The 23,557-nt window shown below is 46.7% G+C and overlaps 4 protein-coding genes across 4 annotated transcripts; 3 read left to right on the top strand and 1 right to left on the bottom strand.

The window, feature by feature from the left end:
• Nucleotides 1-4,288: 4,288 nt before the first annotated feature.
• LOC4327875 (uncharacterized) lies at nt 4,289-5,284 on the bottom strand. Its single transcript, XM_015783696.3, has one exon. The coding sequence runs from the start codon at nt 5,236-5,238 to the stop codon at nt 4,450-4,452; it is 789 nt and encodes a 262-aa protein (XP_015639182.3). The 5' UTR covers nt 5,239-5,284; the 3' UTR covers nt 4,289-4,449.
• A 3,916-nt stretch (nt 5,285-9,200) lies between these two features.
• On the top strand, nt 9,201-17,204 carry LOC4327876 (polynucleotide 3'-phosphatase ZDP). Its single transcript, XM_015766727.3, has 14 exons — nt 9,201-9,746; nt 9,817-9,852; nt 10,288-10,584; nt 10,671-10,703; nt 11,216-11,278; nt 11,377-11,430; nt 12,288-12,359; nt 12,465-12,521; nt 12,894-12,970; nt 13,747-13,828; nt 14,319-14,435; nt 14,817-14,944; nt 15,808-15,877; nt 16,885-17,204. Exons 1-14 carry the CDS (start codon nt 9,501-9,503, stop codon nt 16,942-16,944), a joined length of 1,392 nt encoding a protein of 463 aa, XP_015622213.1. The 5' UTR covers nt 9,201-9,500; the 3' UTR covers nt 16,945-17,204.
• A 2,882-nt stretch (nt 17,205-20,086) lies between these two features.
• LOC136354918 (aluminum-activated malate transporter 1-like) lies at nt 20,087-20,526 on the top strand. Its single transcript, XM_066306763.1, has one exon. It carries the CDS (start codon nt 20,176-20,178, stop codon nt 20,524-20,526), a length of 351 nt encoding a protein of 116 aa, XP_066162860.1. The 5' UTR covers nt 20,087-20,175.
• An 81-nt stretch (nt 20,527-20,607) lies between these two features.
• On the top strand, nt 20,608-22,590 carry LOC4327877 (aluminum-activated malate transporter 9). Its single transcript, XM_066306762.1, has 5 exons — nt 20,608-20,759; nt 21,004-21,273; nt 21,487-21,596; nt 21,702-21,848; nt 21,960-22,590. Exons 1-5 carry the CDS (start codon nt 20,660-20,662, stop codon nt 22,485-22,487), a joined length of 1,155 nt encoding a protein of 384 aa, XP_066162859.1. The 5' UTR covers nt 20,608-20,659; the 3' UTR covers nt 22,488-22,590.
• Nucleotides 22,591-23,557: the final 967 nt, after the last annotated feature.

Genomic DNA, 23,557 nt, shown 5'->3' on the forward strand with positions numbered 1-23,557 from the left:
AAGAAAAAGGATCCAGAAGGAGAAGACGTTTGGCTTATACCCCAGTTGAGCTGCCTGTGGGAGTGGAGCCGGAGCTTCGTTAGATTTTATTTTCCGCTGCAGTTTTCTTCATGGTGAGGACTAAGTGCCTCTTAAGTAAGTATTTATCGTTTTAGTTAATTTGATGAATCTATATATTAAATTGTCAGTTTGTGTACCTCGGCTGATTCCTGGACGAGGATTTTATGCACAAATAAGTTCGGAAATTACTAGTGAATTTTCGGGCGTGACACCATGTCTTGCATGCGAAATGGTTTCTATACAATATCCAAGATATCATGTGAGATAAGTAGCATTAAATTGAAGTATGGAATAGCGATGTTTACATTGAAAGAGTAGTATCTAGTACTAGTTTGTTGATGATGTGAAGTTTATAAAAACTATGTCTAGTGTCTTAGGTTGGGAATAGCCTAACATGTAAAAAAATATCGATTGCTAGCAGTTATTCTGGGTTGCCCGGGCATAACTATGCTGCTCGCTTCGTTTGATGATCAAATATATTTGAGTAAATTTCATAAAACTCATATACTTTACATGATCTATCGCAAAACTATAGATTTAAGAACTTATTTCACAGAACTACATATTCAATGTTTTCATTATCACAAAATTACATGTACTTTGCACAATATATCACAAAATTACGGATTTAAGAACTTGTTTCACAAAACTACGGATTTAGTGAATTCGTTTATCACAGAACTACAGGTTTAGTGTCTTCATTTATCACAAAACTACAATTTAAATTTGTAGTTTTGTGATAAATGAAGACACTAAACCTGTAGTTCTATGATAAACGAATTCACTAAATCCGTAGTTTTGTGAAACAAGTTCTTAAATCCGTACTTTTGTGATATATTGTGCAAAGTACATGTAATTTTGTGATAACAAAGACATTGAATATGTAGTTATGTGAAATAAGCTCTTAAATCTGTAGTTTTGTGAAATTTACTCAATATATTTCAAGCGTGTCGGGTTGATCCGTTAGCCTGTCATGATGGGTGGAAGTGTAAAGTGTTATTGTTACAATGAAATTTTACTGCAGTATCACCGGTTTTTTCCGGTTCGATCACCGGTCCGGTCCGGTCCTAATAACTGTGGAAGTGTTATTGTTACAATGAAATTTTACTGCAGTATCACTTCATATTCTCTTTGTCCCCGAAAAACAACTTTTACAGATGAATGTTCCGAGGATGAATCTGTACAAGCATTAGTTATCAGAAGAGTAAAATGCACCAGCGGTCCTTAAACCTGTCAGGAGGTTTCGCATTAGTTATCATAAGAGTAAAATGCACCAGCGGTCCTTAAACTTGTCAGGAGGTTTCACTTAGGTCCACGAACTTGCAAAGTGCACATCGAGAACCCTAAACATGGTTTATTGTATCATCCCGATCCAAAGCCGTGTTTGACCGTGGCCTTGCCTACGTGGCACGCCACATGGACGATGACATGGAATTTTTTTTCTCCCTCTTTTTTTGGACCCGCTGTGGCCTCAAAATCTCCTCTCCTTCTCTCTCTCTCTCTGCCATGGCGGCAGCGGCAGATCCGCGGGCGAAGCCGCCCGCTGCGATATTGATGCACCACCTCGAGCCGTGGGGGCAGCCACCGCCGCCAATTCACGCGCACCGCTTGCTGCCGCCGGTGCTCCTGGTGGTAGTGTTACCGGCGGGTGGGGACGCCGCCACACGCGATTGTCAACGCTCGTCGTCTCTCCGTAGGGGTGGCGCCGACGCCGCCGCCACCAAGCAGGTCATCATCAGCGAGGATCCCTTCGACGGTGGGATCGAGGAGCTCCAGGTGAAGCTCATGGGTCACCTACGATGATCCCTTCATCAGCGAGGATCCCTTCGACGCACCGCCTTCTTCTACCTCTCTCTCTGGCCCGAATCTCGTTGGAGCCGGTGGTCCTTGTTGCTTCGGCGTCGTCGCCCAGGACTTGTCGGGCGAGCACGGCGGTCACCATCTCCATTACCGACGGCTGCCGCACGCCGTCCAGCCCTGCGGCCACCACCGGCAGCATCCCCGGCGTCGCCCTCTGCTGCGAGAAGTGGAGCGCGTGCAGCAGGCCGGCGGTGCCGTCACTGACGCCTGGTCCTCCCGAGGTCGCCCCCCCCAGCGAGCGGCGACGACGGGGCCGAGCGCGGCAGGCCGGGTTGCACGCGTCGGCGGCCCCTCCCTCTCGTTAGCGTCACCGTCCTCCTCCCCGAATCGCCGCCGTCTCCCTCCCTCCCATCAGCGCCACTGTCCTCCCTCCTGTCGCGCGCTCGCGGTGCAGCGGCCACCGGAGAGAAAAAAAAAGGAAGAAGGGAGAAAAAAAAGAGAAGAAGGGAGAAAAAAATTTCATGTCATCGTCCGCGTGGCGTGCCACGTTGGCAAGACCACAGTCAAATGAGATTTTGGACCGGGATAATACAATAAACCAAGTTTAGTGACCTCAACGTGCGTTTTACAAGTTCGTGGACCTAAGTGAAACCTCACAACAAGGTTAAGGACCGCTGGTGTATTTTACTCTTATCAGAAGATTATTTTATTTTTTTTAACGGAGGGCGTGGCGTACTTGTTTATTTTCTTCCCTTGCCAGAAACAGTACACTATCCATCTTGACTTTGGTTAAAAGAAAGGTGATTATGCTACCCTTGTTGGACAAATAGGCCATGAGCTATAACAATGATTTTTGTATTTTTGTATTAGCAGCTGGAACGTTTTGATAGTTTGATGAGTACATTTTACAAAATAAAGATATTTTTGCTAAATTATTGTGAAGCTATAGATTTAAAATGATGTATCATAAGCTATAAATTTGACACCAAATTCATCATAACCAAATTTAAGGTGGAGTATCATGAATTTAGTAATAAAGTTATCACAAAACTATAAGTTTGACGTCAATTTAATTATAAACTTGAATATGTTTTTAACTCTACTTAGTCTTAAACTGTAATTGTGTTTTATATTTTTTAAATCTATAGTAAGATGTCATAGAAATATTATACTATTGTATAAATAATATTAGAAAATATAAAGTACACATTTACAAAAGGTAAAAAATAGTGACGGAACTACCACTATTGTTTTTTATAATAGTATAGATAGTTTTGTGATATTATGATAATATGATCAAAATATTTGTTGTTTAACGAAGAAGACGTCATCTTATATCCGTGCATGCAACTTTGCGGAAACACATTTTAGTGTCTCATTGTCATGCTAAAGATTTCAAATCTTGCGGTGACGTTTCCTTTGGACCGGCACGGGTGACATCACAGGAGGAAAATGCAAAGTCAATTTAAGGAGGTCTTGGGGTCCTGAACTTGGAAAAATTCACGAGAGCTCTGTGACTACGTTGGCTGTGGCACGAATAGAAGGACCCAAACAAGCCATGGGTTGGCTTCGAGACCCCCTAGGATGAAGTAGATAAGAGCCTATTCGTGACTCCACATGGATAGATGGGAGAAGACCAAATGACCACATGCCTCTAGTCTACGCAATCTCTGGGAAGAGGAAAAAGACCATGCTCCAAGGAAAGGAGAACTATGCCTGGGTAGGAGATCTATCGTTGGAAGCAAACCCAGTAATCACAGTGGCCCTTGTGGAGCAACTGGAGGCCCTATGGACTACAGTTTGTGATGTGCAGTTAGATGAAGAAGAGCTTGACCAAATCTCATGGAAGTTCACTCCTCATGGGTAGTACTAGGCTTCGTCAGCCTACAAAGCACAGTGTATTAGCGCGCCTAATACAACATTTGACTCGTTGATTTGGAAAGTCTGGGCAGCTAGAAAATGCAAACTCCATGCTTGGCTTATCATACAGAACAGGGTTTGGACCTCTGATTGGCTTGCGACCAGGGGTGGGCAGAATAACGGGAGGTGCTAGGGAGAGGATGAAACGGCTCTGCACCTCATCGCTGAGTGCAAATACACGAAAAGGATTTGGAGCCTCGTAGCGACGTGGGTAGGCTTTCATCAGCTGGAACCCTGACATTGGGGGGCAGCTCAATCGGTCAAAGAACGGTGGGAAATACCGGCCTCTGTGTTTAGTGTTCCCAAGAAGGGACTTTGAAGTTTGGAAGGAGCGAAACCTGCGGATATTTGAGCATAAGGAGGTCGTAATTTCACACCTCCTTGCAAAGATAAAAAAAAAGAGGCTAGCATGTGGGCCTTGGCAGGCGTTAAGTGTCTTAGAGAGCTTATTCCGTACTTTGTATAGTATACCATCTTAATTAGGGCTATATTTTTCTCTTGCTATATATTTAATGAAAAAGCACAATCTCGTGCTGATTCCATTAAAAAAAAGATTTCAAATCTTATCTACGGCAAAGCATAAAGATCAATAGTAACACATTGCAAGCTCCAGCCCAAAAGGCCCAAGCTCTAGCCTGCGTGCATTCCAGGTGCCCCCTGCGTGATCATCTAGAGTGATGTTTTGCAGTGCAGAATAGCGTCCCTGATTGCATCCTCGCACACCTTAATATTGCGGGACTCATCGGCGGCGGCACGGCCATAAGCGTGCCTCGTCGTGATCCTTCTCCCGACACAGCAGCTCGCCATCTTCTGATATAGCGGTTCCAGGAACGTCAGACACTTGCACGAGAGCCGCCTCGGCAGCACGCGGCCGCACCTCCTCCCCAAGGACGGCAGCCTGAGCTTGTTGCTCGCCCCGAGTCCGAGGACGGAGCTCGGCGACCACCCCGGAGCCGCCGCAACGCGGAGAGACGAACGCGGGGAACTTGGCGACGCCAGCCGGGGCAGCAGGTGGCGCTTGCTCGCGGGGATCGTCGTCGTGATCCTCTGGGCCGAGTCCACATAGCGCGGCCGCAGGAGCACCGGGATAGCGTCCCGCTTGGGGGCGCCGCTGACGTCGCCGCCGCCGCCGTCGTCGTCGCCGCCGCCGCCGCCTCCCTGACGCCGTACGGCTCGCAGTGGGAGGAGAAGGCCGTCGCGGAACATCTGGTCGGCGTGGGCCATCGCCGCGGCTTGCTTGGAGCACTCGAACGACGGCGGCGAGAAGTCGAAGCTGCATCCCCGCGCGTGCGTGTCGTCGTCGGCGCGCGCGAGCGGCTTGTTAGTCGGCCAGCTGTAGGAGAAGCTGCCAATGTCAGGGACGGGAGGCGAGTTGGAGTGATCCATGGCGCTGCAGCCGTGCAGTGTGCAAGGGGCAAATGGCCAAGATGGGGGGTTTTGTGGAGCGTCGTCAAGCATGCCGTGCGCGCGAGTGTGGAGTGGAGCAGATGCATACGTATTCGCTGCCTCGCTGGAGAGTGGAGGAATTTTAAAAAGGGAAGGCCACAGATGGGAACTATTGTGGGGTTGCAGAGATTGCGATGGCAGGGGCGACATGCCAATGACATGGATTTCTTCAGTCTGTCAGAAGTTTGTGCGTGCTTCAGCAGATGACTCACCAGAAATTCAGAACGGAACTCTGTTTCCGGATCGCCGGTTCAGGTTTCTCTTTTGGCTTTGAGCTAAATAAACATGTGGATCATGACTCGGTTCTAAAAAAAAGAAAGCATAACATTCGGAGCATATACAGACACACTGACACACAATGTTTTACTTATCGCTAGAAAAGTAGAAACCGATGGATCATGACAGACGGCCAGTTACTGAAAATCAGCACGCCGTACGCCCAAGTCGAAGCTTACGAGCAACGCAAGCCTACGGCTAACGAAACGATCTTTTACCAGAGCATTGCAAGCGACAACACTGAAGTGACTCCGTCCCGATCATTCTCCCCTCACATAATCCACAGCCCCGAGTGATTTGATTGAGCTCGGCTCCCTTCACTTACATGGATTTTTTATATTTTAGTTCTTTTAAAAACTTATTATACAAATAGATCCCTGAAAAAACTAATTTTTTTTAGAGAAGGGTATTTTTTACCCGACCTTTTACATTCAACAGGATATATGTAATCTTTTTAAATTAGGAACTTAACCTATCAAATGAGAAACTTAGCCCTCAAATAACCCAATCTAAAATTCGCTCATACAGAGATTTGAACTCAAGACCTTAGGGTGCTACTCATGTCACATCAACCACTAATTCTTGGAATGACTCTTTTTGTTGCGCTAGAGTGACTGGCATCGTCCACGTGCCACCGTGGCACCACGGGGACAAGCCGATGCTAACGTGCCAGGAGAGTGCCAACCATATTGGAGAAGGGGCGGGCACCAGCATGTCTGACACTCTCCAGCCACTCTGGCAAAAAAAGACCAATTAGCTTTTTTTTTCAATAATCTATCTATAGAATAAGTTTTCAAAAAGGTAAAAAAATCCAGCTGTCACTTATCCGGATAAGCTCCCAAAACAAGAGAATGCCGCGTCGTCCCGCACCACACGGATAATATTATGCACATTTGTATTAGCATGGCGGTGAGGATGCTCTCATGAGTCATGACAGTCTTCTCCTGCTCGCTCACGCGACGCCCGATCGTTAATCCATTTGATTATTTGATGATCGCGTTCAGAGAAGTCATTGTTTTTCTCTTTTAGACCACTGCCTTAGGCTGTTATAGGGAGCTTGAGGAAGCAACATAAAGTGCTTTGACCGACGGCGACGGGCCACCTGCAGCAGCCGGGGCCGTTTTCTTATCAAAGGGGTGCATATGCTCTTCTTCTGTTCTTTTACGGGAGGGGATGCATCATCGGCATGCCTGTGTCGTTACCAGGGGCGGATTTGCCATGGGGGCGGGGGGGTCTTGAGACCCCACTACCGCCCCAGGGTCTATGGAGACCCCCCTAAGCCCCCACTAAAATTTTTCACGAGATGTGGTGGCTGGAGCTTCGTCAGGTTGGCTGGAGGGAAGGCTGGAGGTTGAAGACGATGTTATTTCGCGATTTGGGCTTGTTTCGAAGAGCAGCCCACGACCACGAGCGCAGTCTTCAAGTTTTGTCTAGCCCACTCCAAGCAAAGGCCCACGGTGGCAGATTCCAGCCGGCCCATTTGGCTACTCCCCCTCCCGGCCTCCCGCCTCCCCAATTCCCCAATCCCACTGGCCACCTCCTCCTCTCCTAAATCCCTAACCCTAGGCGAATAGGCGCGGGCGGCGGGCGGCGGCCGAGCAGGCGGTGGCGTCCGGCGAGGGGCCAGACGGGAGGCGTGCCAGGCGGTGCCTCGGTGGTCCAGTGCATGCCCGGAGCAGGTGGCGACCTCCGGTGAGCTGCAAGCTGGCGAGCGCCGAGCGGCAAGGTGCCGTGGCGGCATCCAGTGAGCCGGCGATGGGCCAGACAGGAGGCAGGCCAGGCGGAGGCGGTGGTCCAGCACTCCAGCGCCTGCGCCGCCACGCCGCCGGGAAGGTGGCGAGCCGCTCGCTGGCGAGGTGCCGCGAGGGCGCAAGGCGCTGAGGCAGGCAGGCAGCAGGTCAGCGGCACAGTGGCCGGCAAGGCAGCAACGAGTCAACGACGCAGTCGCAGCCTACTGTGACTGTGATTGAAGATTTGAAGTTAGAAATCGGTAAACTAGTAACCTCTAATACTAATAGATAGTCTAAAATTGTGTCTTAATGAGGTTGTGCACTTGTGCTTGAAACTTATAATTATTTTCTATACATTTTTAGATTGTCAACATGTCAAAAAGAACATTGCTCACGTATTATTTTAGTTTAAGCAACACAAATGGCAGTGATCCTCCATCCAGTAAAGTGATCCTCCATCCAGTAATGAGTGTTTAAGTTAGCCAAAGAAACCCAAGTCAGGGTTTTTTCAATCGGATGAAAAAATCATCCAACAATTTGAAGATATGAAAGCGCGTCAGATGTTAGTACCTCAACAGAAATTAGTGGTATGCTCTATGCCTCCATTCCTCCCTAAATCTCTAAATTATTTGAATCCAAAATAAGTATGTTTCGATTATTCGTTAATTTGCCTTTTTCTTTGTATAAATTACTACTCATGAAGAATAATAGACGATTGGGTGTGACACGTCATCTATTCGATATTGGTTTGGTATGGACAAAATTCTCGACATATCATTAATTCAATGTGTACCTTGAACTGACATTTAGCCAATTTACATGTGAGACATGTTTCGATTTATGCTGGCGTAATTTGTTCAGCCCCCACTACTATTTTTTTCTGGATCCGCCCCTGGTCGTTACGTGTTGATCAATGGCCATAAGTGAACAGGGCAACGTTACTGTTAGGCTCGAGAGGACTTGGAACTGGCAAGGGGAGGCGATCTTTGAGTTCAGTAACCTGTGGTTGCTACCGTGAGTAGCATATGCACGAGAAAAAAGAAACGGACATGCAGCGACGGATTCTAAAAATTGATTAGTTGATGTCATAACATGTCTATCGGTGTTATAGTATACTAATTATGTTTATGTTTAGATCATGGTGTTATAACATATACATAAACAGTTTTGCTATAGGTTTTGCCGAAAGTCGTCGGTGTCGCCTGACACCACCCTTCCCCTATCCACTCGTCACCACCACCATCTTTCCCTGACCTCCTCTGCACCGCCATTGTCTGCATCTCTGTCGCTGGTGCGTGTGTGCATCGCTGCCTCTTCCTCCTCTTCCTTGCGTCGATTTCCATCAATGGCAGCATCAACACGCCTAGCCCACGCCAATCCCTTCCTCATCTTGGCACCTCATCATTATTGTTGCCCACACTGCCTGCTGCTGTTGGGTGGAGAGGGAAAATGGTGGCGAGGGGAAGGATAGAGGGAGGAAGAAGTAAAGAGAGAGTGACAAGTAGGACTGATTGTCAGGTTGGAGAGTGCAATGGCGAGTCTATTGTAGTGAAAGACATATTTAATTCTGTAAATATTTGACAAGCTGACCAAATGGATATTTGGAGAGTCTAGTAATCACTGCAGCATGTAGGAAAAAAAAGGTTTTGGGCTTTATTCAATTTGAAGGAATTTCAACAGGTAGGAATATGAAAGTGGAGAAATATGAACGTATGTACACATCAATCCACATCAATTATTCCCGAGAAGTTTAAATGGACGAAAATTTTTCTATGTTTTTCTATACTTTATTTGTATAAACTAAATAACATCCATAGAAATTAATCTTTATAATCATTATGCAAGAAAAGCTCTTTACTTTTACTCCAAACCGAACAAGCCTTTAATTAGTGACTTTTCGACGCCACAGAATTAGGCAGTAGCTTAATGGGCCTTAAATTTGGCCTGCTATTAAGCCCACCACAAACCGTCGAACACCAGCAGCAGTCCAGAACACCACGCCGGCAGCGAAGCAGGAAGCCACCACCGCGGCTCGCGCCCCCACCCCCTACCGCACCGCCCCACCATCCTCCTCTTTGCTTCCCGCGCCGTGTGCCCTCGCTACTCCCGTCGCGGCGTCGATTCCCGCCCCACGGCACAAAACCCTAGTAGCCACTGGCCGCTCCTCGTCGCTCATTCGTCTACTTCCTCCGGTGGAGGAGCCCAACTCTCCCGAGCCGCCCCCTCGTCTCTACCGCCGCTCGCCCACGCATCGCCCGCGGCGGCCCCATGTCCACCGCACCGGCGGCGTCCGCCGCCGCGAAGGCGACCATCTCCGTCGAGTACGCCAAGTCCGGTCGGTCCTCCTGCAAAGTATGCAGCGAGGGCATCGCCAAGGGCGCGCTCCGCCTGGGCGCCTCCGCCCGCGACCCCCGCGGCTTCGACAGCACCAAGTGGTACCACGTCGCTTGCTTCCCCTCCTCGTCGCACCCGATTGACCCCGTCGAGAAGGTCAAGGGGTTCGACTCCATCAAGGTTTGGGCTCTGAGTCGGTTTACATTTGCTTCCTACGGGTGCTAATATGTTGATTTTGGGGGGAGTGCAGGAGGAGGATCGCGAGGAGGTGCGTGAGCTAAACAAGGTAATTTGTTCCTTACCTGTTGAAACGGCTTATCAGTTAGGTGGCCAAATCTGCTTCTGGTCGATATTTTATGACTACCAGATATTTGTTCCTTACCTGTTGAAACGGCTTATCAGTTAGGTGGCCAAATCTGCTTCTGGTCGATATTTTATGACTACCAGATGGATGACTATATGCTAGTGGAATGTAGATTGCCAAATGATATTGTTCAATTTTTGTAATGGTACATTTGAGTAATGTTCAGTATACTTGATAAACTTATGGTGAAAATTAATTTAAGTAATCTGGATTGTTGTCCAAAATGCTACATTTGGAGTTATTTTGGATTAGCAAGCCATATGCATATTTTGGATTAGTAAACCAAATGATATCTTTACAAAAGTTTGGATACAACTGGGTTATTTCTCTTTAATATTCCAAACTATTCATTTTCAGACGTGTAAGAGAGACCATACTGCAGTAGGGACAACTGAAGAGTCAAGCCCAAAGAAAGTAAAAGCCAGCCCAGGAGTGGCAGAAAATGTTAGTATCTCAGTTGAGTATGCCAAGTCTGGCCGCTCCACCTGCAAGGGTTGCAGTGAGAGTATTGCGGCAGGTGCCCTCCGTCTTGGCGCCTCTATTCGTGATCCCCGTGGTTTTGACAGTACAAAATGGTACCATATTGCCTGCTTCCCTTCATCAACTTACCCAGCATTCCCTGTGGAGAACCTTAAGGGGTTTGATTCTATCGAGGTTTGGTCTTCGATTTTTTTTCAGCTGTTTCATACTTTTATTTCTTCTCTGTGGAAACTAACTGTGGTTTTGGAGGGTGGGCGCAGAATCAAGACCGTGATAAGTTGCGGGAGTTGGAGGTAACAATTTGCTCACTCATACAACTAGTTTAAATTAAGCGGCAATATGAATTCCTAGAAATTTTCTTCTCATCAGTTTGTAGCTCTTGTAAATTAGGAAAAGAGGTCGCTAATTTGTTTCTGAACAAAGGAAGTACAAGCTTTTTTTATGTTGTTTGTGAAAGTGTTCTATTAAATGTTACTGTTGCTTAACTGCTTTCTAACAAGTTTTCAGTTGGTGGAACTCCCTCTAGGTTGACAATACTTGTCTTTTTGGACAAAGTTATCATCAAACTTTTAAAATATTGACTATAAATAATATCTAAAATATTTGTCTTAAAAATAAGGTGACCATATATGTAGTGTCTTAAAAAGTACTTAAATAAAATAATATATTTATTGATGTTTTTATATATATTCTAATAAAAAATAGTGGTCAAAGTTGTTTATTGGAGACTGTGTCCTTTCCCAAAACGACAAGTATTATCGACCCGGAGGAAATACTTACTTTGATCCACCATATTCATTTGCAGAATTGTAAGAGAGATGGCAATGTGACTGATCAATTGAATGAACAGAATCTGAAGAAGGAAGTGGTTAGCTTTTGATTAGACATGAGCATCTTACAGTTCACTCCAGCATCAAGTTCAACTTTGTGATGACATACAAACTTTTATACCCTTGATCCTTCTAGGTTCACAGCATGGAAGACTCTAAGGGCACTGGAAATAATATCGAAGGTGTTAAGGTGATGAAATCATGTATTCTTTCAGTTTTGGAAGCCATACCTAAACCCTTATAATGTCTGTAGAGATGGCACATTTCTAGTTCTTTGTTTCCCTGAAAGTTTTGCTTACTGACATTTAATTGTTGTTGTTGTTTGAATAGTCTGTTTATAAGGCAGAGGTATCATCATTTATTATTTGTTAGCATCCAACTTGCATTTTCATCATGTTAATGCTGGCAGTCATGGCTTTGATATGTTGAATGCCGATCCTTTTACCTTGAGAGTTCTTTCAATGATTGACTGTAACAATTGTCTCTATAGTTTATACATTTGCCATTCATTTCCCCAACCTGTAGATCTCTACTCTCTATATCATGGCCTCATGGGCATTGAGCCGAGAGACTGAGGTCCATGGATACAACATCTGACTAATAAACAGCGGTGTGTACTGTAGCAGTGTGTTAGGAGATAATAATAAACTAGAATTAGTTAGTTACTTAAGTTTAAGGGTCAAGTCATACCATCCATCTATACAAGGATGAGAATGTTTCTCTATTGATTTAAGCAACGAAGAAGAATTAGTCTAAGCTACCCCCACCCCCACCCACACACAATGTTTATCATCCCAATCTAAGTCCTTTCCTCATTCCTAGTAGTCGATGCTGCTATCCTCTGGCGGTGTTTACCCATAATGATCTTGATTCATGACCCTACTACTCTCCTGTGAGTGGTAAGTGGGAAACGTGAAAGGAGAGAGAAGACAAAATATCTGTACTAAGAATGTTATTTAACCATAACACAACCCCTTAATGTCTTGCTTGATTCCAAAGCTGAACATGCATGATTATTTATAGATCTTGTATTGTTTTCCCTATCAGATGCTGGCAGGGGACAAAAGAGCTGGTCCAGTGATACCCTTTTCGGTTTCTGATATAAAGCAAAATTATAAGGTATTCTTATACCATTGTTCTTATCAAGTCACTCTGCTTCCTATGTTTATCATTTTGTTATACTGAAATGCTACATCTCCATTTTCCTGTCATGTGTGGATGCAGGATGCTACCCTTCCAGCGCATTGGAAGGTTTTCAATACAGTTATATTTCGTGAGCAGGTGTGTTAAGCAAAATTTATAAAAGAAAGGAGCAGTTCTTGAGCCTCATTTTCTAATTATTATATGAATTAAACCATGCACACAGAAGACTAGCTATACCCGTGCTTTGCTACGGATAAATATAAATTATAGACATGCTATTATTGTTTGGAGCAAATCAATTCTGAGGTTTTTAAGAACAATTCTACCCTGTAGACGTGTTTGCATAATATACCCATGCAGAAGGACTATTTTATAATATTAAAGTACATGAAAGAATTAGTTGGTAAAAGATATACAATAGAGTTGGTGGGTGGCAGATTCACTGCCATCACCATTGCCTTTTTTTTTTAATAAGAGTATAGCTGGATAACTTGCAATTCTAATGTTCAGGATGATGGCCTTCAGTCTTCAGCTAAGATTGCTGCATTTGATTTTGATGGATGCCTCGCCAAAACCTCAGTGAGGATGTATGTATACATACACATTTTGTTTTTCGGAAATATGATATTTATTTTGTTATAAGAGTAGCCTGCATGCTTCTTCTGTGTGCTATATCTATTTTTCATAACTTTGTTGTAAGGGCACTTGGGCAATTAAGAAACGAAATGAGCAGACTGTTCAGAACCACATGGAGTGAACATATTTGTCTTATGCTTTGGCCAGTTGCAGGGGAACACACTGCATATGCAACTAATGAGTAGACTATCTCATCAAACACCTGCTTGAACACCCTAGAAAGGCACATTTAATTTGACTTACTAAATAGTACTATATGCTTTTGAGTTACTATGCTGTAGCTGTATGGATGGTATTTGGTTAGAATTTATGAATTGATCGAGCAGTTTTGTGTTAGGGCTTTGTGATATTATGTGATCTATTTGTTAGTTTTGTCTTAGTTCTTCTATAGCTGTAAAGAAGCATGACATAAGTAGTCCAATCCACATTAAAGTAATCTTACCATTTTTTATGGCCAACAATGGAGTTTTTTTTTCCTTTACAAGCAAAGGTATCAATTAGCATAAGGAAGTATTCACTACATGCGAGTCCTGAAAAGTTTTATGCTGGACCTTTTGATGAACTTGAGCATAACAATTGCCAGATTTAGAGATAACTTATGGGATAGTATTTTCCCAGAATATTGACTTGTTACACATGAGTTCATGATGCACGATATTACCTCTTATACATGTTGTTGCTTTTTTTAAGAATGCAATCGTTAAGCTCCAACCTACTTCAAGTGCAGTGTTGGTGCAGACAAGTGGTCTTTACTGTATGAATCGATTCCAGAAAAGCTGCAAATCCTGTACAATGATGGCTATAAATTGGTTAGTTGCTTTTTAGTCTTTACAAGTTCTTTTGGGCCTATAACTGTAGTTCCATCACGTCTCTCTGTACGTTGCATCGAATTAAGTATGCACATAGAATGTTCTTAAGAACCTCAGAACAGTTATAAGAAACTCTCTCTGGTCACAAGTACTTGTCACTTTGAACATGCCTTCTCTCTCTCTCTGAAATTTTATGTACCGATATATTTTTAAGTATCTAGATTGGATACATCGAAACCATTTATATAAGTAAGCCTCGAAAAGTGCTACCATAAAAACATAGCTCTGTTGGGTTTTACGAATATACTCCAACACAATAAGTGGTCAAAGTTGTATTTTGGAGACCGTGCTGTCCAAAACGACAAGTATATGTGACTAGAGAGAGTAACTAATCACTTAACTTAATTAGTTAATTATTGCTCTATTTTCTCTGGAATCCAGTAGGCTATGTAAAATCATACTGCCAACTTATTTTATTTGGTGTTGTCAGGTCATATTCACCAATGAGTCGAACATTGAACGATGGAACAAAAAGCGGCAGCAAGCTGTTGACTCCAAAATTGGGCGTCTTGACAAGTTCATTGAACGTGTAAAAGTCCCTATTCAGGTATGCTACACATTTGTTCAAATGCATTATGTATCTGGAATTTCTGTATATTTTTAACAATCATAAACTGAAGAAATATACTATCTATAATGATAGTCCTGGTAACTGAACCGGGCCTTTGTTTATTGCTCAATCAATTAAATGTTGTAAAATGCTCTTTTTCATGACACATAACATGGTACCTTGTAAATTCTTGCTTGACATTTTTTGGGGAGTTTTTGATAATTACGATACATGACTTGTTTTGGTCTTTCAATCTTGTAAAAGCCTGGTCTGGTCTTGTTGTATAAAATCTCTTAATTGCCAAAGACTTATCATTTGGAGTATGCCCCCTTCTCTTATAGTTTCCTTTCAAATATTTAATTTTGTTTGCACCTGCAGGTTTTCATAGCATGTGGTTTAGGGAAAGGAAAAACCTTTCCAGATGATCCATTTCGAAAACCAAACACTGGAATGTGGTGGTTGATGAGAGAGCATTTCAATTCGGGAGTTACAGTTGACATGGACAAGTAAGTAACCACTCTATTTTAGATTATTTCAGATTTACTATTTTGAGCTGGTTTGTAAGGTCGGTTGAAGCTTCAGTGCGCTAACGTTGGCATTCCTTTACTCTCTGTATGCTGTGCACACTTGTGGTTGGGCCACAGGTGGATTTTGTACGTACAGTCATTGACTGAGACACATGTTTTATTATTTTTTTTATTGAGCTGCGTGTGTCTTAGAATAGGTGCTTCTATCTGTTTGCGCTTATGGCTACAGCTAAGTTGTGTGTGTCCTATTCTTTAAGCAGATGCTGTCCTGTGTGTTCCATATAAGCTAGCGTAGAAGTGATAGATCTTAGCTTACGAGTGAAGGAACCCAGTGGGTGTTGCAGATAGGAAACAGGACGTTGATTTGATTTTCTTTGCTGTCACATCCCTGTTGTTTTAGTTGACAGGGTATAGAACTTACATATACGTTATATATTTGTTGATGTCATTGACAAGGGTGTCCATGTGACATATATATACATGGAAATATTGTTGCAAATTGTGTAATATTTACCACCTAACATAATAGCTTTACACTTTCTCAAGTTGCTCAGCATATGCAACTCCATACTAGGATCTGTAGGATCCGAGTTGCTGCTAATCCTATGGAAATAATAAGGGCTCCATGGTATTGTAATATCCACATATTGGGCTTGATCAAGCCCTGGACATGAGTACTGATCCAATATGTCTACAATTGCACAATTTGTCTCATAGATTATAGCCTTTTGGTTTAGTTCAGTTTTATTGGTGCAAAAAAACACTAAACACAATCTGCTGTTTTAGTCTGTTTTGTGTGCATTATATAAGCTGCCCTTTTGATAATTGCCATGTTATTTCAGATCTTTCTATGTTGGTGATGCCGCTGGGAGAGAGAATGATCATAGTGATGCAGATAAAGAATTCGCTAAGGTATTGGTGGAGCTGCCCCTTGAGCAGTCCATGAACATTTATTTGCCCAGTTCACAATAGACAATTTCAACATGAATTTTAGGGTCCTTAGCAGGTATTGAGATAGTCCACCTCTCAATGACCGTAAAAGATCTCTTAAAACAATTATAGTGATTGCTATTTGTTGGCGCGTGGTTCGGAAGGGAGTCTGATCTGGGATATAGGCAGATACGGGTAAATGGCACAAACTGACAATATTGGCGGGACTGAGCAGCCCACCAAGGTCTGTGGCTTTAGTTTTGTCTCTTTGAAAAACAAGGAGCTGGAGTGTGATCAAATCTAGGTGTGCCTTGGGATTGATTAGGAATGCAGTGTCAGTCTGTGCCACTTACATTGGGCCTTTTGGCTGGGCTAGAAATTTGCTCATGTTTTTTTCCCCTTGAAAACACAGGAGAATTGTGCTTTATTTCATTACGAGAGTAAAACATATACAAGAATTTGCTTGTGGTTTTGGGCTATGGGGAAATGGCGTTTGTGCTGTCCAGACAACCGTTAAGCACTGGAATTTGGCTTGAGCTTTGGAATATGCCTCCATGCTTTAGATGAATAGCTTGGGCTTGGCTTATTTGAGGACTGAGAGTTGGTACGAGCTTGGGATACTTGATCAATTTGAGCTTGAGTTGAGCTAAGTTTCTTTTGGATCCCGATATTTTTTCTACAACTCTATTTGGGATTTAGATCTGGTTATTTGGGATTTAGATGCGGGTAATTATTCTAGATAACATGGATTAGTTTCCAAGAAAAATAGATTATTTTTGCATATGCAATGCACATCTGTAGGGTACATTGTGGGAATGGGATGAAGCAAGTAAGCATTGAGCTCCTGTAATGATATGAAACTCTTCTATTTTTAATTTTGGTTCCACCATTTTCCTTTGGTATGTTATTGGTTTAGTTGTTTTTTTTTGTTTTCTTGACGCGTCTTGATTTGGGGTAAAAGCAGCTGACGGTGATATTTTCAATTGCAGGCCATTGGTCTGAAGTTTCACGTTCCTGAAGAATACTTTGGCGAAGCTGCAAATATCTAGTTTTTTTCTGAAGTGGAAATGTAGTAGACCAATACTCTGCGTTTGCCGTTTCCTGCGTTCGCAGAAGGCGCTAGTTTTTGTGCGATGGGGCAATCGCTGCATGACTGAAATCTATAATAGGTAGGAGTACTATCTTCTTTCATAACAGTAACAGTACTTATTAGTGAGAATCTTTCTAACAGTCAAAATCTCTTATATTTGGGGACACGGTATGTAAAAAATTGTTGTGCCTGTGCAATCATTTCGAGGCCTTGGTTCTATTCTCGAGCAGACACGGACACGTGGTGATCGTTATGCGACTGAGTTCATATCAAACGATCATCCCTTCTGTTCTGCGAAAGCAGCTAATGCTCGGGCAGAATCAGCAAGTTGGCGGTGTCACGGACTCACGGTCGGGATTGAATTAATGTTTAATGCCTCGCACGACCACGAGTGTTCTCAAGCTTCTTCCATGTGATGCTTGCTTTCGGGATATAAAACGTAGTATTTAAGGTTGCGTTTGTGAGCAGAGTTGGATTGGTGCAATGCCATTCTAATGAAATTGCATTTTTCTTCCATTTACGAAGTAGAAGTAGAAAATTTGTTGATCAAATGAAGTAGCTAGTAAGGGACCATGGGTTGATGGATACATGGGGTGTGAGCCGATCCACTTGCGTCCTTTGATCATGGGGCGTGAGCCTGCAGGGACGGCCAATTTGGCCATTCTTTTTTTTTTGAACGACTTGAATGCGAAGTTCTATTGATAGAGCAGGAAAAAATTACAAGATTACAACCCTGAAGTGTCGTAACCAGAAAAAAGGAAAAAAACCACCACCCACACACCGACATCGTCAACACATAAACCCAGGAGAAGGCTAGCACCAGAACGGCTGTCGCTAAGCGTGACCGACCGCCACTAGACCAACAAAGGAACACAGGCGAGATCGCCCCCCTAGGGGATGCCAAAACAACGTCTTCAAGAAGAGAAGCGACAAACCGCCGCCGCCGTCCGTCGGAGCTCAAAGAAGCCAAGACTGGGCTTTCGCCCGGCAACCACCCTTGAGGGGTGAGACAGCACGACAACGCCCTCAAGAGGGGGAATGAACCATCGTTGTCGGTTCGGCCGAGGCCAGACTAGGTTTTCACCCGCCGCTCACCACATGCGAATCCACGGCTGACACACCGATGCTCCACCACCACACAAGCTCTACCGACATGTGGAACCCCTGCACCGGCGTCCCCCGTCGGACAGTCTTCGTGCGCCAAAGACCGCGCCACTCCTACCGGCAGCTCCTCCTCACACCTAGGTCGCCTCCTCCACCGCCGGCCGCGCCACTCGCGCCAAACCGACCTCCTCCACCGGACGCGCCTCTCGCGTCATTCCGACCTCCCTCCATCGGCCGCACCTCTCGCGCCAAGCCGGCATCCATCTCCGCCGCCCGCGCCTCTCGCGCCGAGCCGGCCTCCGTTGCCATCGGCTGCGCCTCTCTGCGCCAAGCCGGTCTCCGACCCCTCCACCAAACGATGTCGTGCCGGCCAAAAGCAACCGTCTGCCACGCCCTCGGCTAGCCATCCGAGTCCGCCATGCCTCCGGTGATCGCAGACACGGTCACCGCCACCGCCACCGCAGCCGCTGCTGCCGAACGCCCAGCCACCTCGCTAGCGACCCGCATCCGCCAACGTCGCCACTGTCCACAGCCACGGCCGCCGTCGCCGCTGCCACCGACGCCAGCCTCCGCCTCCGCAAACCGCTGCGCCGTCATCCTCCGCCACCAAGCAGCCAGCTCGACGCCGCCGCCATGTCCTCCGCCGCTGTTGCCAGCCGCCGCCGCCGCCAACTGCCACGAGCACCACGGCGGGCACGACCGCGCCGCCGTCGCCAACAGCCGTCTGGCCGGTCAGCCTCCGCTGCATGCCGGCCGGGCTGCTCCTCCGCGCCGCGCTGCCGCGCTGTCGCGGCCGCCGCCGCCACAAGCTGTTCCGCCGAGTCGCGCCCCCACTGCCGTGAGCTCGAGGTCGCGCCGCCATCACCGCAAGCACGAGGTCGCCCGCCGTCTTGCCGCGCCGCCGTTGTCGGGAGCTCGAGGCCGCCCGCCGTCTTGCCGCGCCGCCGTCGCCACGAGCTCGGGCCGCCCACCGACTTGTCGCGTCGCCGTCGCCGCGAGCTCGAGGCCGCCCACCGTCTTGCCGCGCCGCCGCCGCCCCTCTCCCGATCTGGCCACCGGGGGGCCAGATCCTCCCCGGGGAGGCCGGATCCGCGTCCAGCACGACCGGATCCGCCCCACCGGCCGCTCCGGCCGCCGCCTTCCGCCGTGCGTGCGTCGCGCTGCCTCCCACGCCGAGGGGATGCTCCGCCGCCGGTACGTTTTCCCCGCCGCCGCCTTTCCGGCCGGCCGCACGGTTTCCGGCGGCGGGTTCTGGAGGCGGCGAGGTGGCTGGAGGCGTTGGGAGGGGGCGGCGCGGGCGGCTAGGGTTTCGCTCCCGAGCCGCCCGCGTGAGAGCGGCGGGAGAGCTCTATGTGAAGGACTTGGTTTCTTGGAATATTGTCTAATTTGGCCATTCTTGTTCTGATGCAATCCTGAAAAGTTTTCGCTCCACAACTAAGCTATGCGTGAGAAGATAACGTGTTAGATTGTCTGCACTGTTACGTCAGCAGGAGCCTAGTGGTGGCATAATTGTCAATTTGCCACCAGCGTCAAATGTTTGTCCATGACCATTGTCATCATGTTTCCTGAGCACACAATTTTTTCCATGGAAATATGTGAAGTGGGAGATATGCTGGTTCTTGTCCCTGGCTCCTCGAGCCATAAGTCCTTTGCTAGTGGGTCGGGGCCATCAGACAACCAAGGCCACATTCCAAGTCCCTGAACGTGCAGAATATGTTCCTGGCATCTTGCTGCCGGTAATCTACTCATCTCATCGGGTTCAAATTCTCGACGATGGCACATGCTCGAACGGAAACGGAGGAAGAAACCCTTAGTTTCACTGCAAAAGTCTAGAGCGCCTGAGAATTATTAAGCCTAGCGCATCTCCGAATGAACTTCCACATCAATTATTACTCCCGAATGATCCTTTTGCTACATTCCCAATCTATCCCATGCGCGTTGCCACGCATTACCACCTATAAATATAACTTCCATTATCACAAAGTAGTCTTGTACACAATAGGGACACAACACAAGTGTAGCAACCGCCTTAGTTTCCTCTTGTTGATCAAACGACATATTCGCCGTGTACGTACGCACGGTGACAATGAGCAGGGGCGACAGCGCCGTGGGCGGTGTCACCGTCGACGTGACACTGTCGCCGAACGCCGTGCTCCCGGGCTTCGCCAAGAGGCCCGAGGCGATGACCGAAGCGAGCTGCTGCGGTGGCGGCTTCCCTCGGTGCGCCCGGGCGGCCGCCGCGGCGGCGTGGGCTTTCGCCAGCGAGGACGCCGGCAGGGTGGCGTTCGCCCTCAAGGCCGGCCTCGCGATGCTCCTGGCGTCGCTGCTGGTGCTCGTCGGCGAGCCCTTCAGGCTGTTCGGCACCAACATCATCTGGTCCATCCTCACCGTCGGCATCATGTTCGAGTACACCGTTGGTCCGTACACATACAAGTAGCAGCTACTGTTAGTTTAATTTCTACGCTAATTAATCGATATACATATGCCGCGAAATTCTAATTCCAACTGTTTAGATTTCTGTTCTTGCAGGCGCCAGTTTCAACCGAGGGTTTAACCGGGCCGTGGGGAGCATGGTGGCCGGAGTTGTTGCTATCGCGGTGATCTGGATTTCGCTCAGATGCGGCAGTGTCGCCGAGCCGTACGTGATTGGCCTAAGCATCTTCCTAGTTGGTAAGTTGCAAATTAAGGCGAAACACTAGTACTTTCTCCGTTCATGTTATAAGACTTTCTAGCATTGTCTATATTTATATATATGTTAATGAATTTAGACATATATGTGTACATAGATTAATTAACATCTATATGAATATGATCAATACTAAAAAGTTTTATAACCTGAAATATAGAGGTAGTAACACATTATCTATGTGGCGCACGACAAAACATGTGATGTGGCTTGGCTTTTCGGTCGCAGGGGCCGTGACGTCGTTCGTGAAGCAGCTGCCGGCGCTGGCGCCGTATGAGTACGGCTTCCGGGTGATCCTCTTCACCTACTGCCTCATCATGGTGTCGGTCTACCGCGTCGGCGAGCCCGTCGCCGCCGGCCTCGACCGGCTTTACGCCATCGCCATCGGCGCCGTGCTGGCGCTCCTCGTCAACGTGCTCATCTTCCCGGCGTGGGCCGGCGAGCAGCTCCACCGCGAGCTCGTCGCCAGCTTCGCCGCCGTCGCCGACTCGCTCCACGGTGCAATAAATCACTCCTTCTCTCTCTCTCTCTCTCTCTCTCTCTCTCTCTCTCTCTCTCTCTCTCTCTCTCTCTCTCTCTCTCTCTCTCTCTCTCACACACACACACACACACACACACACACACCAATCAATCAATCCTCCTTTGCACGATTGCAATGCGAAAGACGCCACAAAGCACACCGTCTGACGAATCCACTCGTTGATCTGTCAGACTGCGTCAGGAGCTATCTGTCAGGCGACGAAACGGCCGTCGACGGCGGCGAACCAGCAATTGAGAAATGCCGCGCCATCCTGAACGCATCCGCTAGGATCGAATCCTTGGTAAGATTGCCATACGCGCGTGCTTGCCTGTGTATATACTGTACACCACACGGTCACACACACTACGTAGCTTTGACTTGAACGTGTAATGGCGGGCGTACGCAGGCGAGATCGGCGAGATGGGAGCCGCCGCACGGCCGGTTCCGCTCCTTCTCCTTCCCGTGGTCGCACTACGCCCGCGTCGGAGCCGTGCTGCGCCACTGCGCCTACGAGGTCGTCGCCATGCACGGCTGCCTGCACTCCGAGATACAGGCCAGTTAATTTCTTCTCGATCCTGTTCCGAAGCAATGCAATGGCTTAGCGCACAAGTGCACACAGCTCGCCGCCGATCGGTGTCAGATTCTGTTTGTTTCTTCGGTGCAGGCGCCGGACGGAGTCAGGGAGGCGTTCCGTGCGGAGATCGAGGACGCGACGGCGCAGGCGGCCGAGCTCGTCCGTGTCCTTGGCGGCGACGTCGACGGCATGACGCGCAGCGCCGAGAGGCTGAGCCTTCTCAAGAGCGTGCACGGCTCCGCCTACCGCCTCCAGCTCGCGCTGGAGCTCAACTCGCACCTCCTCGTCTCGTCCGGCTCCGTGGCGGAGGAGATCACGAGCGGCGGCGGCCTCGAGCGCTCGTGCTCGCGGCTGCGCGAGAGCGCGCGGCGGCAGAGGCTGTCGTGGCCGTCGCGGGAGGCGGACGAGCTGGAGGAGGCGGAGGCCGGCGGCGGATACGCGGCGATGATGGTGAGGGTGCGCGCGCTGGAGAGCACGGCGGCGCTGTCGCTGGCCACGTTCGCGTCGCTGCTGCTCGAGTTCGTGGCGCGGCTGGACCACCTCGTGGATGCCGTCGACGAGCTCTCCAAGCTCGCAAAATTCAGGGAAGAAAGCGACTCGATCAAACTAGCTACCTGACCAGGCCATCTGGGACGTATCACCAGCACGTTTATCAACGTGCTAAACCAATACCGTGTATTTTACATGGACTTTAATTAGAGGATTGTTTTCACAATGATCAGTTCAATTTCCATATGTAGTACTCCTTATAAAACGTATTGACTTTAGTCAAAATTAAACTGTTTAAAGTCGGACTAAGTTTATAAACAAATATAGTAATATTTATAATATTAAATTAGTTTCATTAAATTAATAATTGAATATATTTTTATAATAAATTTCTTGTGTTCAAAATGTTACTATTTTTCTCTACAAACTTGATCAAAATTTAAACAATTTGACTTTGACCAAAGTTAAAACGTCATATAGCCTGAGATAGTTGGAGTACATGACATGAACTTTTATGGAAGAGAATCTTTACAAGACAAGTGTACTATTTGCCAGCTCATCTTCTCGCCAAAATGACCCACAAGCACAAGTTTGGCTACCTATCTATCTGCAATTGGTGCTAGAAAAACTACGCCATATGCCATACTTTTGGTTTAAAAGTTTTGGAAGGTGAAGCAACCATCCAAACAGTCGCTTATGCATTCTTTTGGAGTTGATAGAGAGTATAAGGCCGTGTTTAGTTCCACGCCAAAATTAGAAGTTTGAATAAAATTGAAAATTTGAAGAAAAAAAAAGAAGTTTATGTGTGTAGGGAAGTTTTAGGGCATATTTTGTAGAGCTCCAACTCCCAAATTTAGCTTCAGGAGTTGAGTCTAGAGTGGAGTTGTGAAGCTACCTAAACCTAGCTCCACCTCTCTAGTTTATTTTGTGAGAGAGTTCCACTCAGCTCCGCTCTCATTTTAGCTGGAGCTGAAACTGTTTGGCTGAGCTCCAGCTCTAGGAGAGGTGGAGCTGGAGTTGGAGCTGTGCCAAACGGACCCTTAATATGATCGAAAAGTTGAAAGTTTGAAGAAAAAGTTGGAACTAAACCAGGCCTAAATCTCTTGTCACGTTTGTCGAGATTTTTTTAAAAAATAAATTGAAAAATCCTTATTAATATTAATTTATTTTCAAGTTTAAATAATTAATATTCAATTAAC

The sequence above is a fragment of the Oryza sativa genome, chromosome 1 (genome assembly GCF_034140825.1).
Source record: "Oryza sativa Japonica Group chromosome 1, ASM3414082v1".
NCBI classification, from domain to species: Eukaryota; Viridiplantae; Streptophyta; class Magnoliopsida; order Poales; family Poaceae; genus Oryza; species Oryza sativa.